We start from the raw sequence: 14022 nt of genomic DNA, 5'->3' as shown, positions 1-14022 counted from the left end.
TGCCTTCTGTAGACTGGTCTTCTCTACCTCTTTGTGAGTTTTATGGATGATGGATATTATAAGAGTTATGAACATCCTCATCTCTGCTCAAGCAACCAGCAGAGACTAGCATCTCTTAATATTATATCTAAATTCTTGGGAGAGGAAAACACAACAGCCCAAGAAGAACATATTCACTTCTCGTCCAGTCAGCCATGGCCCAAGGAATGGCCTAAAGCAGATTGAACATGCCTTTAAGGATCTCCATAGTTTAAGAGCTACTTCTCAATGAAATGGTTCATGGGCCATTCAGAAATGCCAGAATGTGACTGCATTAGAGTAAAAAGTTCTCAATATTTAGGGAATAATAATGAACGTTAGATACTGGTAGGTTAGATCTAATATTGTAGTCAGATAATGCAATTAACTTTTTAATTCCATAGAAGAAAGGTAGGGCAGAACCCTATATGCATTTTCAACAATATTGTACAATTTTTATTTAATTATCACTTAGAAACATTTATTTTTCAGTGTCCACCTATTCCAACGTTCTTGTCTCACTGCCAAATAAAACCTTTTTTTTTTTTTTTGAGATAAGATCTTGAATTCCTGGACTCAAGCAATCTACCTGTCTTGGCCTCCCAAAGTGCAGGGATTACAGGTGTGAGCCACCATGCCCAGCCTCTCTAATAAAACACTTTGTAGAGAGTACCATTATAACCATTGGTGATTGTATAGTAGTATGTGTTTTCAATACAATTACTCACTAATTGTTACAGTGGCTCAAAAATACCAACACCATACTTATTCCCAAATATATTCTTAAAGCAAAAGTATTGGAAAATGCATTTTGATTTCTTGTTTTTGATATCATATTGTCACATGTTTTCAGCTGTTCCTGTATAGAAAGCCAACGTTGTTCTTGCTTTCTGATAGTATAGGCAAAACAATAAAGATGTGCTGTGATTTAATCATCTTTCATTAAGGTATGAGGAAAATCTAACAATTTACCAAAATAAATTAAACAATTAGTTGAAACTAGACTTTTTACTTATCAAGTGGTATAAATTCAAGCTCCTAAAAAGTTCATAACAAATGTAAATGAAAATAAAGAATGATATCAACTGACTGATGATAATTCAACAAGACCAAACTTCTGTGTCTTTCAAAATGACCTAAAGTTTGTTAGAAAAATGTCTTTAGGGTTAAGTTTCTCATCTATCAAATGGGAACAGAAATGTGCATCTCACAAAAGGCATCACAGGGATTTATTTTGGAAACTGCTACATGTATATATTTTTTGAAAGCCACTAATCATTCTCACAAATATAAGATATCATTAAGCAAAGTTATACCCCTAATTTGGACTACATGAAGTTTAAACCAGACTTTTCTCTGAGTGAAAGTAAAGGAAAGCAAATGAATTAGCATTTATTGCGTGCTTGTTTTGTGCCTGGCATAATGTATGTTGCTTAATATGCATTATTTCAACCAGGTTTTCTTTTTTGTGCAGGAGGTAGGGTGTTGGAGATTTTAAAGAGATTTTATGGAGATCTGCAAAAAAGTCATTCAAACTCCCACCATCAAAAATTAAGTTACCATCTCAGCATATTTATTTCCCATCTCTTTTCTTCATTTTTTAAAAATGTGATGTTTCTTTAATATAATGCATTTTTATTTTAATCATTCAAACTATGAAAAACTATGCAAAGAAAATAAAAAACCTATGTCCAATAAAACTTTCTCTAAAAATAAAAATTATTAATATTTGGTAAAATTATAGACTTCTTTCTCTATATATAAATACAGAGACGATACACTGTATTCATGTATAGATAATAGCAGAGAAGAATATAAATACTTTATAAAAATGAGATCATACCATAGACACTACTTTAAAATCAAGATTAAATTTTATTTTAGTAAAAGAAAATAGAATAAAACAAAGTAAAAATGATGAATAATTTGAACTTCTGATAAATGATGTGAGACAAAAATAAATTTTTTAAATGATTTCTCTAAGGTTAAAAGATACAACGGATGATACAAAGAGGTCAGAGTGCCTTTGTTTGTAAATACAATAATATTATATGTATATATGTGTACATGTATGTATCTATAGAATTTTTGCTATGAAAGATGATACTAGCGCTCATACATTTTTAATTATATTCCTTCATTCACTTCTCATTTTCCTATTTTGTCATCTTATCGAGCTTGTAGCATTTATATTCTTTTCTATAACTAAAACTAACAGAGTTCTTAAGTATAAGTTTGTGTTTGAATGTATTCTGGGTGTGTCCCATTATTCCTCCTTCATTCTCAAGATCTGTATATTGATTCATATTTAATTGAATGGATTTCATTGTTACGTGAGCTCTTTAAGAATAATCATCTGGGCCGGGCGCGGTGTCTCACGCCTGTAATCCCAGCACTTTGGGAGGCTGAGGCGGGCGGATCACGAGGTCAGGAGATCGAGACCATCCTGGCTAACACGGTGAAACCCCGTCTCTACTAAATGCAAAAAATTAGCCTGGTGTGGCGGCGGGCGCCTGTAGTCCCAGCTAGTCGGGAGGCTGAGGCAGGAGAATGGCGTGAACCTGGGAGGCGGAGCTTGCAGTGAGCTGAGATCCGGCAACTGCACTCCAGCCTGGGCGACAGAGCGAGACTCCGTCTCAAAAAACAAAAAAAAAAAAAAAAAAAAAAAAAAAACAAAAAGAATAATCATCTGTTATTTTTCATAGTAGCTTTTTTACATGAGTTTTTTTTAATGTTCAAATGTATTTGTTGGATGCCTTTGTTTTTGTTTGTTTGTTTGTTTGTTTGTTTGTTTGAGATGGAGTTTCGCTCTTGTTGCCCAGGCTGGAGTGCAATAGCGCGATCTCAGCTCACGGCAACCTCTGCTCCTAGGTTCAAGCGATTCTCCTGCCTCAGCCTCCCTAGTAGCTGGGATTACAGGCGCCCACCACCACGCCCAGATTTTTTTTTTTTTTTGTATTTTTAGTAGAGATGGGGTTTCACTATGTTGGCCGGGCTGGTCTTAATCTCCTAACCTCAGGCGATCCACCCGCCTCCGCCTCCCAAAGTGCTGGGATTACATGCGTGAGCCACCGCGCCTGGCTCAGATGTCATTACATTTGAAAGATATATTGGTGATAAAACTCATGTCACCCTTTCATTCAGAATATTTGTAGACTTTTATTCCTTGTTTTCTGGTATAAAATGGTACTGTTTCAAATCCCAGCTTATTGTGAGTTTTCTCTTTCACTCTGTGTGCGTATGTGTGTGATGGGATCTTGCTCTGTCACCCAGGCCATAGGACAGCAGTGTGATCATAGTTCACTGCAGCCTCAAATCCCTGAGCTCAAGAGATTCTCCCACCTCGTCTCCCAAGTAGCTGGGACTACAGGCACCCACCACTGCTAGTTTTTCTTTTCTTTTTGTTTTTGGTAGAGACAGGGTCTCCCTATGGTATCCAGGCTCATTCTCAAACTCCTGGCCTCAAGTAATCCTTCTGTCTTGATCTCCCAAAGTGCAGGGATTACAAGCATGAGCCACCGTGCCCATCCTTTCACTCTTTTACTTAGCTTGCTATTTCTGCCCGGTCTTCCTAAAGAAGCTTCCTCCTGATGCTCTTCAAATATTAGTCACTTAATCAGCAAATGCTTTTGTGTTGAGTACTCACTCTTTCAAATATTTCTGGAACATGTTCTTTCCATTTATAGTAACTTTTCTTAATGGTATTTACTGAGACATGTGTTTGATTCTGTAACTCAGTGACATCAAGGATCTTTATGTTGAATCATCTTTATCTATGTTTCTTATCCATTACCTTCTCCTCATTGTTTTATTATCTGTGCTTTTTTCAAATTATGTGAGATAATTACAATTGTCTCAAAACATTATAGCAGTAATGTGACTTTCAGTGGGTGTTTGTTTTGTTGCTTGCCTACTCCAATTGATTTATTTGTTATTGATTGATGCTGCCTGGGTTACAATTTGCATCCTTAGGTTCACGGTCTCCAAATTTATCTGGTTCTATTGTCTGTGTATTTTTTTCATATTGACATTGTTATACTATTTTTAAAAACTCATGTTCTTATTCTATAGCATAAAACCTTTTTGAGAAATTCCCTAGGTTTTCTTGAGCTATGTTTTCTTCTAGACTGAGTATTTTGCCTGTCTCAGTCATGCCATGTTTTACTCTTTTATTGCTGCAATATATTTGCATAGTTACTATTCCATTTCTTTTCATATTGTTCATGCTTGAGAAACTGTGTACAGAAAATTCACTTTTTACTTAATGGGGAAATACACATTTTTGAACTTTCTTTTTATTATATCTGGGAACATTTTTTTTTCTCCTTCTTAGCTCCGGTTTGGAGACAGGATGTATCGTGAGTACCCATGTTTTGTAGCCTGAAAGAATGATGGAGCCAAGAAAAGTTCAGCCTCTTTGGGATACCTGGGTGCTTCTCTCTATCCTAAGATTTATTTTTTAATGAATTGTAGCAAGATTATTGTTGGAAGAGACATCAGTATACTTCACTGGAAGATGCAGTACTTTTCTAATGAGCTTCAGAGGCTTCACCCCTGAGTGCATGGGCATGACATTATTAGTTGGTTAAATAGAGTCAAGTTTACTATCCATATTTCCCCCACTTTACCTTTTGTTGTTGTTGTTGTTGTTGTTGTTGCCCAGAAGTCCTTTTCATTGCTCTTCAGCCAGGAAGAGGTAAAAGCAAAAGATAAGACCCTTCTATCTATGTACCTACAAATCTGCTTATCTCCGGATTCAGAAGTTATAATGAGAATTCTCAGAATGCTGTTATTTCACCAGTAATTTCTATAGGGTTTGAGGACAACATTAGGAAATCAAGAACTCCTTCCCTTCTCTGAGCCTGACCAGACTGTTTTTATTCCACAGTTGTTTTTGGTTTTATTCTTTAAGTAATTTTGTCAGGATACGTTCCTTTTCTTTTCAGGCATTGTTAATTTCTGTTTGTTTGTTATTTGTACTCACAGTGTCTCGCACATTTGATTAGGCATTGATGTAAGAAAAGTTGGTAAAGCATCTTCAATCCACTTGCTCAATCATCATTTACACGAACACTAAGATATACGACATAGCATCCTCCTTTAACAGCTGAGAAATCAGAGAACAAGAGTGGTAAAGTAACTTGTCCAGCCCTGGGGAGCCAGTAACTGACTAGGCTAGAATTAGAACCTCTATCTATCTACACTTCTATGTCAGTGATAGGAGGTACCAAAATTACAATTTTAAGATGAAGTTAATAAAAGAACTTATTTTACCCAATTGCAAATATTTTAGAAGACTAATGGTATGGTAGCAGATCTGAGTGTATGGTGAAAACAACAGAGAGGGAATCAGGAAACTAAAGTTTAATCTCTTGCTCTCTCTTAAGACAGATGGTAAATTTGGAAAAGATGATTCAACTTCCTGGGTTTCAATTTCCTTCTCTGTACTAATGATGATGGATGATGATGGTGATGCTGATGATTGTCATAATTTGATGACTATATACCTACTCATTATGAGGCACAATGTGACATATTTTATAAACAATATATTATTAAATCTCAAAACAACCATCTGATACAGACATTGCATCTATTTTAATAACAAGGACACAGAAGATTGCTTAAATCCCCTGAGGCCCATTTGATTCCAGAGCACACATTCTTAACCAGTAGCTCTATTGTGTTTCCAACCAAGAAGTCTCACCTGAATGGTCTGTAAAAGATCTTCCAACATTGAGGTTCTTTAGTGCTGTGGTTGATATAGAAGGAAATGACTATGGGTTAATATAGGAGAAGCAACCTCACATATCACTCAAGTACAATTATGAGAGTTACAGACTGGACTTCAGATTAAGTCCTAACATGATCAGGTTTACGCTCGATGCTTATTGCACTGTAGGGGGGAAAACATAATTTCTTTTATTTCCCTTTTTACGTTTTTAGTTGAGACACTCTCCTACAAACAAAAATCAAATTAACAAAAGAAAAGCAGAAATGTATTAACACATGCTGGACCCGTCATACCAAGAGACCTCAATTCAAAAGTATTTCTCTCAAGGCAGTGGCTTGGGGTGATGTTTCAATAATATTTTATCAAAAAGCCATAAATTCTACATAGTAACAAGGCAAAGGAAAGAACAGTTTTAGTCCTTTAAAAGGTGGGAAAATGTCAGAGGACAGTAAAATCTGTTCTCAGATTCCTCTGGTGCCTGCTGGTGCCTTCTCTGGGCTGATAGCAAGTGCTGTCTCCGGGAAGGAAAGATGGATGCCCTGCCATCAAGCAAACAGAGGCTGAGGCTGGGTGTTCTCCTACCTTTTCAGTACCTTTAACTCAACAATCCTCAATATTTGGGGAAGAAATATTTTGGTTTCTTTCAGGATATTAAAAAATAAAAACCACAGAATTTCACCTTACACGTGAGTACCAAGCTCTTCCTCCTCCTCTTCCCCTTCCCTTTCTTTCATAGCAATTTAGTCCAAATACCATGAATTGGAGCTGAGTGAGGTAGGCATCCATGTGCATGTGGGAGAGCAGAGCCACAGCAGCCCAGTCTGAGATGCTGGAACCTGAGTGGGGTGAGAGAGGCATCCATGCAGGACAGGGGTTAGGGCAGTGGTGACTTGGTGTAAGTGGCAGAGCCCAAGTAAGGTGAGACCAAGTAAGGTCTATGCCTGTGGTGGGGTGGCCTGGCAGAGGGTATCAGAGCCTGAGGAGAGGGAGGAGGGTTCCATTGTTAGGGGAGGGTGCTGAAGGCAGAAGCCTGGAGTCTGGTGTTGGAGCCGAGGAGAAGGAGGGTGGTTTCTTGGGGGAAGAGAGCTCCCGTGCAATCTGAATGATGTGAGAAAGCTATCCATTCAGGAATATGTGTGTACCAAGTGTCAGAGCCTGAGTGGGGTGAAGGAGGGCATCCACACTGGAGGCAGACCCTAAACAGGATCAGAATCTGAATGAGGTGAGGAGGGATGAACCGCCCAGCAAGTAGTGTCAGGGCAGGTGTGGGAGTAAAACTGGGAGTGGACATCAGGACCTGAGCAGGTGGAAGAGGATGCTGACAGTAATAGGAGACTAGTCACATACAGGAGAATTGAGCAAATGCATAAATATGTCAAAGATAATGGGCACCGGATTTCTCACAGTCTAAATGGGAATTGCAAATATAAATAGAGGAAAACTATAAATCACCATAAATGAACACAACACACACATATAAAATCTATGCACACACACAAATCTGCTGAGAGGCTCAGGGCAAGAGCAGTTCAATAAAAATGAGTACATTGAGCATTCTCATGATGGTTTCTAAATACCAATCTCAAATAAAGGAAATCAGGTTTTTTTTTGTTTTGTTTTTGTTTTTAACAACAACAACAACAAAGGCTACTGTGCTGGCAGAGCAGGTGAAATACAAGATAATCCTGGAACTCTTTCTTGTATCAGATAGGAAAAATTCAAAGAATGATAAGTACACGCCAAAGGGCAGGCCATTTGAAAGCACTGAAGAAATAGCAAATGTATTATAACTCATTGACCAAAATAAGAAAGCTTGAATTCACACTGATAAAGCAGATCATCCTCATAGAAATATATGAATAAAAAGTTTAAATGTCCAATGAGGCATATTTGCATTGTCTAAAGTCCCTAGCCACAAAACACTAATTACAAAGAAAAAAAAATACTTTTATACTGGAGAAGTTTGACAGGCACCACCCTAGTCAAAAGATTATTTAACTTCAAGAGCAATGGGACAAATAGAAGTCTTAACCTTCTACCTGACAGAATGCAACATAAAGAGCACAGCATCCTGAATCGAATTATAACGAAAGTGTTTTATTACCTCTACTGGTGTATCCAGTAAAGGAGGAGGGGCTAGAGGAAGAGAGGGCAAGACAATGGGATCAGTGCACTTGCTGGCTGGGAGAAGTCTTTTTTATAGTGATATTTTAATGCCAATTTTTACTACTTTTATGATTATTTTTAAACATCTTTACAGACCCTTTGATTATATGTGCCCTTGGCATATAGCTCCTACCCCTACAGGGAAGAGTCTGTGACTTGCCGTTGATACTTGACTGTTCAGACAAGCCCAAATTAGGTGAAACTTTACCAAATAACCACCTTGTGATCTAAGGTGTTAAAGTCAGGGAAATCAAGGAAAGACTGGGGAATTGTTTCAGATAGAAATAGACTAAAGAGACATAATTAAGAGAGTCCAGGCATGGTGGGTCATACCTGTAATCCCAGCACACTGGGAGGCCGAGGTGAATAGAATGCTTGAGCCCAGAATTTTAAGACCAGACTGGCAACATGGTGAAACACCATCTCTACAAAAAACCAAAAATTAAACTGGCACGGTGGCAAAAATTAACCCAGGAAGCCTAGGTGGAAGGTTCACCTGAGCCCAGGAGGTCGAGGCTGCTGTGATTGTGCTACCGAACTTCAGTCTATATAACAGAATAACAACCTGTCTAAAAATAAATAAATAAATAAATAAATAAATAATAAAAATAAAATTATCAACTGGATTCTTTTGGTTTAAAAGATTTTATTGGGAGCCAGACACAGTGGCTTAACCCTATAATCCCAGCACTTTGGGAGGCTAAGGTAGGATAATGGCTTGAAGTCAGGAGTTTGAGACCAGCTTGGACAACACGAGGTGACTCCATATAGCCAGGCATGGTGGCAGGCACCTGTGGTTCTAACTACTTGGGAGGCTGAGATGGGAGGATCACTTGAGTCCAGGAGTTAGAGACTGCAGTGAGCTACGATCACACTACTGCACTTTAGCTTGGGTGACAGAGTGAGACACTGTCTCTACAATAAAAACAAAACAACAAAAAAAGTATTTTATTAGAAAAAATGGAGAATGGGACCTGAAGATTAGATGTTTAGTGCTGAATCAATCTTAATTTCTTGTTATTGCTGGTTTTGGGGGTGTTATGCCCCTTGTTTGTTGGAAATATAAACTAATTTATTAGGGTAATAGGGGACTGGTTTACAAGAGAAAAAATTTCTTTGTCCATTTTTATAATATTTTCTGTGAATTTGAGATTGTTTTAAAATAAAATCATTTTAAATATGTATATTGAATTTATATTTAATATAGACTTACATTCAAAACAGGGCTTTTTTTTTTTTTTTCATGTGATTTTTTCTTTTCTTTTCCCAGGTGATGGGCTTTTAAGCCGTCCTATTTTTACTCAGGAGCCACATGATGTCATTTTTCCTTTGGATTTATCAAAATCTGAGGTCATCCTGAAATGCTCTGCTAATGGTTACCCTTCACCTCATTATAGGTAAAATCCTACGTCTGGGCATGACACTATTTTATTCTTTGTCACTGAACCAAAACATACACGAAATAAAATGTTTTATAAAATGTCCTAATTTGTAGTGTACAGCTCAAGAAATTTCTCTATGGTTATGCAGCCATGTGACAATCACTCAGATAAAGATATAGGCATTTCCAGTACCCCAGGGTGTTCCCTCATGCCACTTTCTAGGCAATAATTAAGCACCTACCCATCAGCTCCAGGTAACTATAATTATGTCTCTGTCTTACTAATTAGGTCTGCTTAGAACATTTATTCTTGAGATTGGTGCCATGCATTGCCATTTTGTGGTCAGAACAGAGAGAGAGAGAGAGAGAGAAAGAGAGAAAGGGGAGAGAGAGGGGAGAAAGACAGGACGCAAGTAACACAGGAAGCCAGGGAGAAAAGAAAGATAAAAAGAAAGAAAAAAAATGAAGAGAAAGGAAAGAAAGATCTGTTTCCTCAATTTGAAAGACTAAAATGTAAGCTTATTTTGCATTTCCCACCCCTACCTCGATGTGGAACTGCAGCCTCAGTTGCTACATATACAATGATTATGAAAATGTTCTATAAAGAATGAATCAAGATGGATATCTAGATTTATTTCATCAGATAAAATTATGTAACTTCACTGGTGGCCCAAAAATACTGATTTTAGAAAAATATGTTGAAGACAGCTATGTACCCTCTAAGGCAGAAAGGGAATTTTTACTCTTGGCAAATAAGGAAAAAAACCTATATTTGTTTCTCACATATTATTTGTGGAATTATAGGGAGAAAGGGTCAATAAGTTTTTGTTCTTATTTACAAAGTTGCAGCAAAGGCAGAATTTGATTCATATTGTGGGTGGAATTTACAAATTTAAAAACATATGCATACATAAATATACATAGGTAAATAATAAAGATAGTTGGTAAAAACTTCATATGTAGTGTTAATACGGGAAAAGAAAATACTGATTAAACTTTTGTAGCTTTGAGTTTTAAAAGCATTTTTTAAGTCTTGTTTTTTAGATGTGAAGTTGAAATGACACACACAAAAAGTGACAATTTCAGTTCATTTTGGCAAAATAAGCAGGTTTAGCCTAATTTTATTTTACAGTAAAAAAAACACTGTTGATGTGTATAATTATTTAGATCCTAAAATTGTCTCGATTAATTAATTAAATGACTTAAATGCACTTAATTAGCTAAATGACTTCAAAGCTAAAGGCAGTTCTACCTTATCTTGTATTTTTTTGAGCTAACTTCAGCATCTTCTTTTTACAACAAAGGAACTGAAGAACCATGTCTTCTCATTCTCATTCCACATACTAAAGCTTCCTTGTCTATATCATACCCAAACCAACGAAACTCATCTGTTGGGAGAAGATCCTTCACGTTACAAGTTCGGGACACTCAATTCAGAGTTCGTTGATTTGTTAGTTTTTCTTAAATGATGAGCTGTCTTATTAGTTTAATATACGGTTAAATATATGAAAATTTGATTAATACATTTATTGAGATCACCTAATACTTAAAGTAGTAATTTTATGTTTGAGAGCTAATTAGGTTGATCCTAGGGGTTAGGAGAGAAAGAATATAAGAATTCCTATACCTTTTTGTGAAAGTTTGCTGAATATAAGATGGACACATAAATAAATAAATTACATATTTATATAAAATATCTATTGGCTTTTAACCGGTGGAAGGACATAAAATAGGTTCTCAAGATAATTTTCTAATTAGTTTTATCTGTGAAAAAATACACAGAATGAAGACGACATTTTTCAATGTTGTTAAATGGCTTTTATTTCTAAGACACTTCTAAGCTAAAAGGCTAAAGACAAGTAACTTAGGTACTTATTTCCAGCCCCTATACCCTGGTTTGGCTCATTTCTTTTTTTTTTAACTTTTAAGTTCAGGGGTACATATGCAGGTTTGTTTTATAGATAAATCTGTGACATGGGGGTTTGTTGTACAAATTATTTCATCATCCAGGCACTAACCCTGGTGCCTATTAGTTACTTTTCCTGATCCTCTCTCTCCTCCCATCCTCCATCCTCCAGCAGACCCCAGGGTCTGTTGTTCCCCTTACTCATAGGCAAGAAACTGTGGAAAGAGAGTGAGGAAAGAATTAAGTTTTTAATGCTTAAATGTCAGACTCAGACCCAATTTTATTGATAATAAAGCAAAGGACAGAGGTATATCAGATAAGGTGCATTAGCAACAAAATGTAAAATTTTAGTTTTAATATGACCCTTTCTAACTTAAATTTTATTTTCTAAAAAGCCTCACAACTATATTCACCTTAGATTGTGTGTGTGTGTGCATGTGTGGGTCTTAGAAGGAAAGCCTTTAAAATTCACAGATTCTAACATTATTTGAGGTTACTTGGGTATAGTGTAAAGCAACATAAAAGAATCCTTGACTTCGAGTTATCATTTCTAGTCACAGCTCTATCAATCTCTTGGTGACTTTGGAATAATCATTTTTCTCCCATGGCATCATCTCCTTATTCGTAAAATGAGGCTGGGTTTGATTTTTAAGATGCGTTTTCTTTGTAGGTTCTGGATATGAGCCCTTTGTCAGATGAGTAGATTGCAAAAATTTTCTCCCATTCTGTAGGTTGCCTGTTCACTCTGATGGTAGTTTCTTTTGCTGTGCAGAAGCTCTTTAGTTTAATGAGATCCCATTTGTCAATTTTGGCTTTTGCTGCTGTTGCTTTTGGTGTTTTAGACATGAAGTCTTTGCCCATGCCTATGTCCTGAGTGGTACTACCTAGGTTTTCCTCTAGGATTTTTATGGTATTAGGTCTAACATTTAAGTCTCTAATCCATCTTGAATTAATTTTCATATAAGGAGTAAGGAAAGGATCCAGTTTCAGCTTTCTACTTATGGCTAGCCAATTTTCCCAGCACCATTTATTAAATAGGGAATCCTTTCCCCATTTCTTGTTTCTCTCAGGTTTGTCAAAGATCAGATGGCTGTAGATGTGTGGTATTATTTCTGAGGACTCTGTTCTGTTCCATTGGTCTATATCTCTGTTTTGGTACCAGTACCATGCTGTTTTGGTTACTGTAGCCTTGTAGTATAGTTTGAAGTCAGGTAGCATGATGCCTCCAGCTTTGTTCTTTTGACTTAGGATTGTCTTGGAGATGCGGGCTCTTTTTTGGTTCCATATGAACTTTAAAGCAGTTTTTTCCAATTCTGTGAAGAAACTCATTGGTAGCTTGATGGGGATGGCATTGAATCTATAAATAACCTTGGGCAGTATGGCCATTTTCACGATATTGATTCTTCCTATCCATGAGCATGGTATGTTCTTCCATTTGTTTGTGTCCTCTTTTATTTCACTGAGCAGTGGTTTGTAGTTCTCCTTGAAGAGGTCCTTTACATCCCTTGTAAGTTGGATTCCTAGGTATTTTATTCTCTTTGAAGCAATTGTGAATGGAAGTTCATTCCTGATTTGGCTCTCTGCTTGTCTGTTTCTGGTGTATAAGAACCTACAAAGAATTCAAACAAATTTACAAGAAAAAAACAAACAACCCCATCAAAAAGTGGGCAAAGGATATGAACAGACAGTTCTCAAAAGAAGACATTCATACAGCCAACAGACACATGAAAAAATGCTCATCATCACTGGCCATCAGAGAAATGCAAATCAAAACCACAATGAGATACCATCTCACACCAGTTAGAATGGCGATCATTCAAAAGTCAGGAAACAACAGGTGCTGGAGAGGATGTGGAGAAATAGGAACACTTTTACACTGTTGGTGGGATTGTAAACTAGTTCAACCATTATGGAAAACAGTATGGCGATTCCTCAAGGATCTAGAACTAGATGTACCATATGACCCAGCCATCCCATTACTGGGTATATACCCAAAGGATTATAAATTATGCTGCTATAAAGACACATGCACACGTATGTTTATTGCAGCACTATTCACAATAGCAAAGACTTGGAATCAACCCAAATGTCCATCAGTGACAGATTGGATTAAGAAAATGTGGCACATATACACCATGGAATACTATGCAGCCATAAAAAAGGATGAGTTTGTGTCCTTTGTAGGGACATGGATGCAGCTGGAAACCATCATTCTTAGCAAACTATCACAAGAACAGAAAACCAAACACCGCATGTTCTCACTCATAGGTGGGAACTGAACAATGAGATCACTTGGACTCGGGAAGGGGAACATCACACACCAGGGCCTATCATGGGGAGGGGGGAGCGGGGAGGGATTGCATTGGGAGTTATACCTGATGTAAATGACGAGTTGATGGGTGCAGCACACCAACATGGCACAAGTATACATATGTAACAAACCTGCACGTTATGCACATGTACCCTACAACTTAAAGTATAATAATTAAAAAAAAAAAAAAAAAAAGGTGCGTTTTCTTTTAGTAAATTCTATACAGCAAATGAAATCTCAGGGAAAATAAGCAATATGAAAAGCAAACTTTTTGAAATAGCTTAAGCTTTCCCATGAAAAAGGATTATCCTTTACTCTTTTTTTTTTTTTTTTCTTTTTTTTTGAGACGGAGTCTGGCTGTGTAGCCCAGGCTGGAGTGCAGTGGCCGGATCTCAGCTCACTGCAAGCTCCGCCTCCCGGATTCACGCCATTCTCCTGCCTCAGCCTCCCGAGTAGCTGGGACTACAGGCGCCCGCCACCTCGCCTGGCAAGTTTTTTGTATTTTT

At 37.1% G+C, this 14022-nt stretch overlaps 1 protein-coding gene across 4 annotated transcripts in view; it reads left to right on the top strand.

Annotated features, from left to right (window-relative positions):
- Positions 1-14022, top strand: part of CNTN6 (contactin 6) — a 305105-nt gene that overhangs the window by 121565 nt on the left and 169518 nt on the right. For all 4 annotated transcript variants that reach the window (XM_073009923.1, XM_007985017.3, XM_007985018.3 and 1 more), the window contains exon 3: positions 9189-9315. In XM_073009923.1, the coding sequence (XP_072866024.1) occupies positions 9189-9315 (127 nt within the window). The remainder of the gene's footprint in view (positions 1-9188; positions 9316-14022) is intronic.

Source organism: Chlorocebus sabaeus, chromosome 22, assembly GCF_047675955.1.
Source record: "Chlorocebus sabaeus isolate Y175 chromosome 22, mChlSab1.0.hap1, whole genome shotgun sequence".
Taxonomy (NCBI): Eukaryota; Metazoa; Chordata; class Mammalia; order Primates; family Cercopithecidae; genus Chlorocebus; species Chlorocebus sabaeus.
This window is presented reverse-complemented; position numbering and strand designations above follow the sequence as displayed.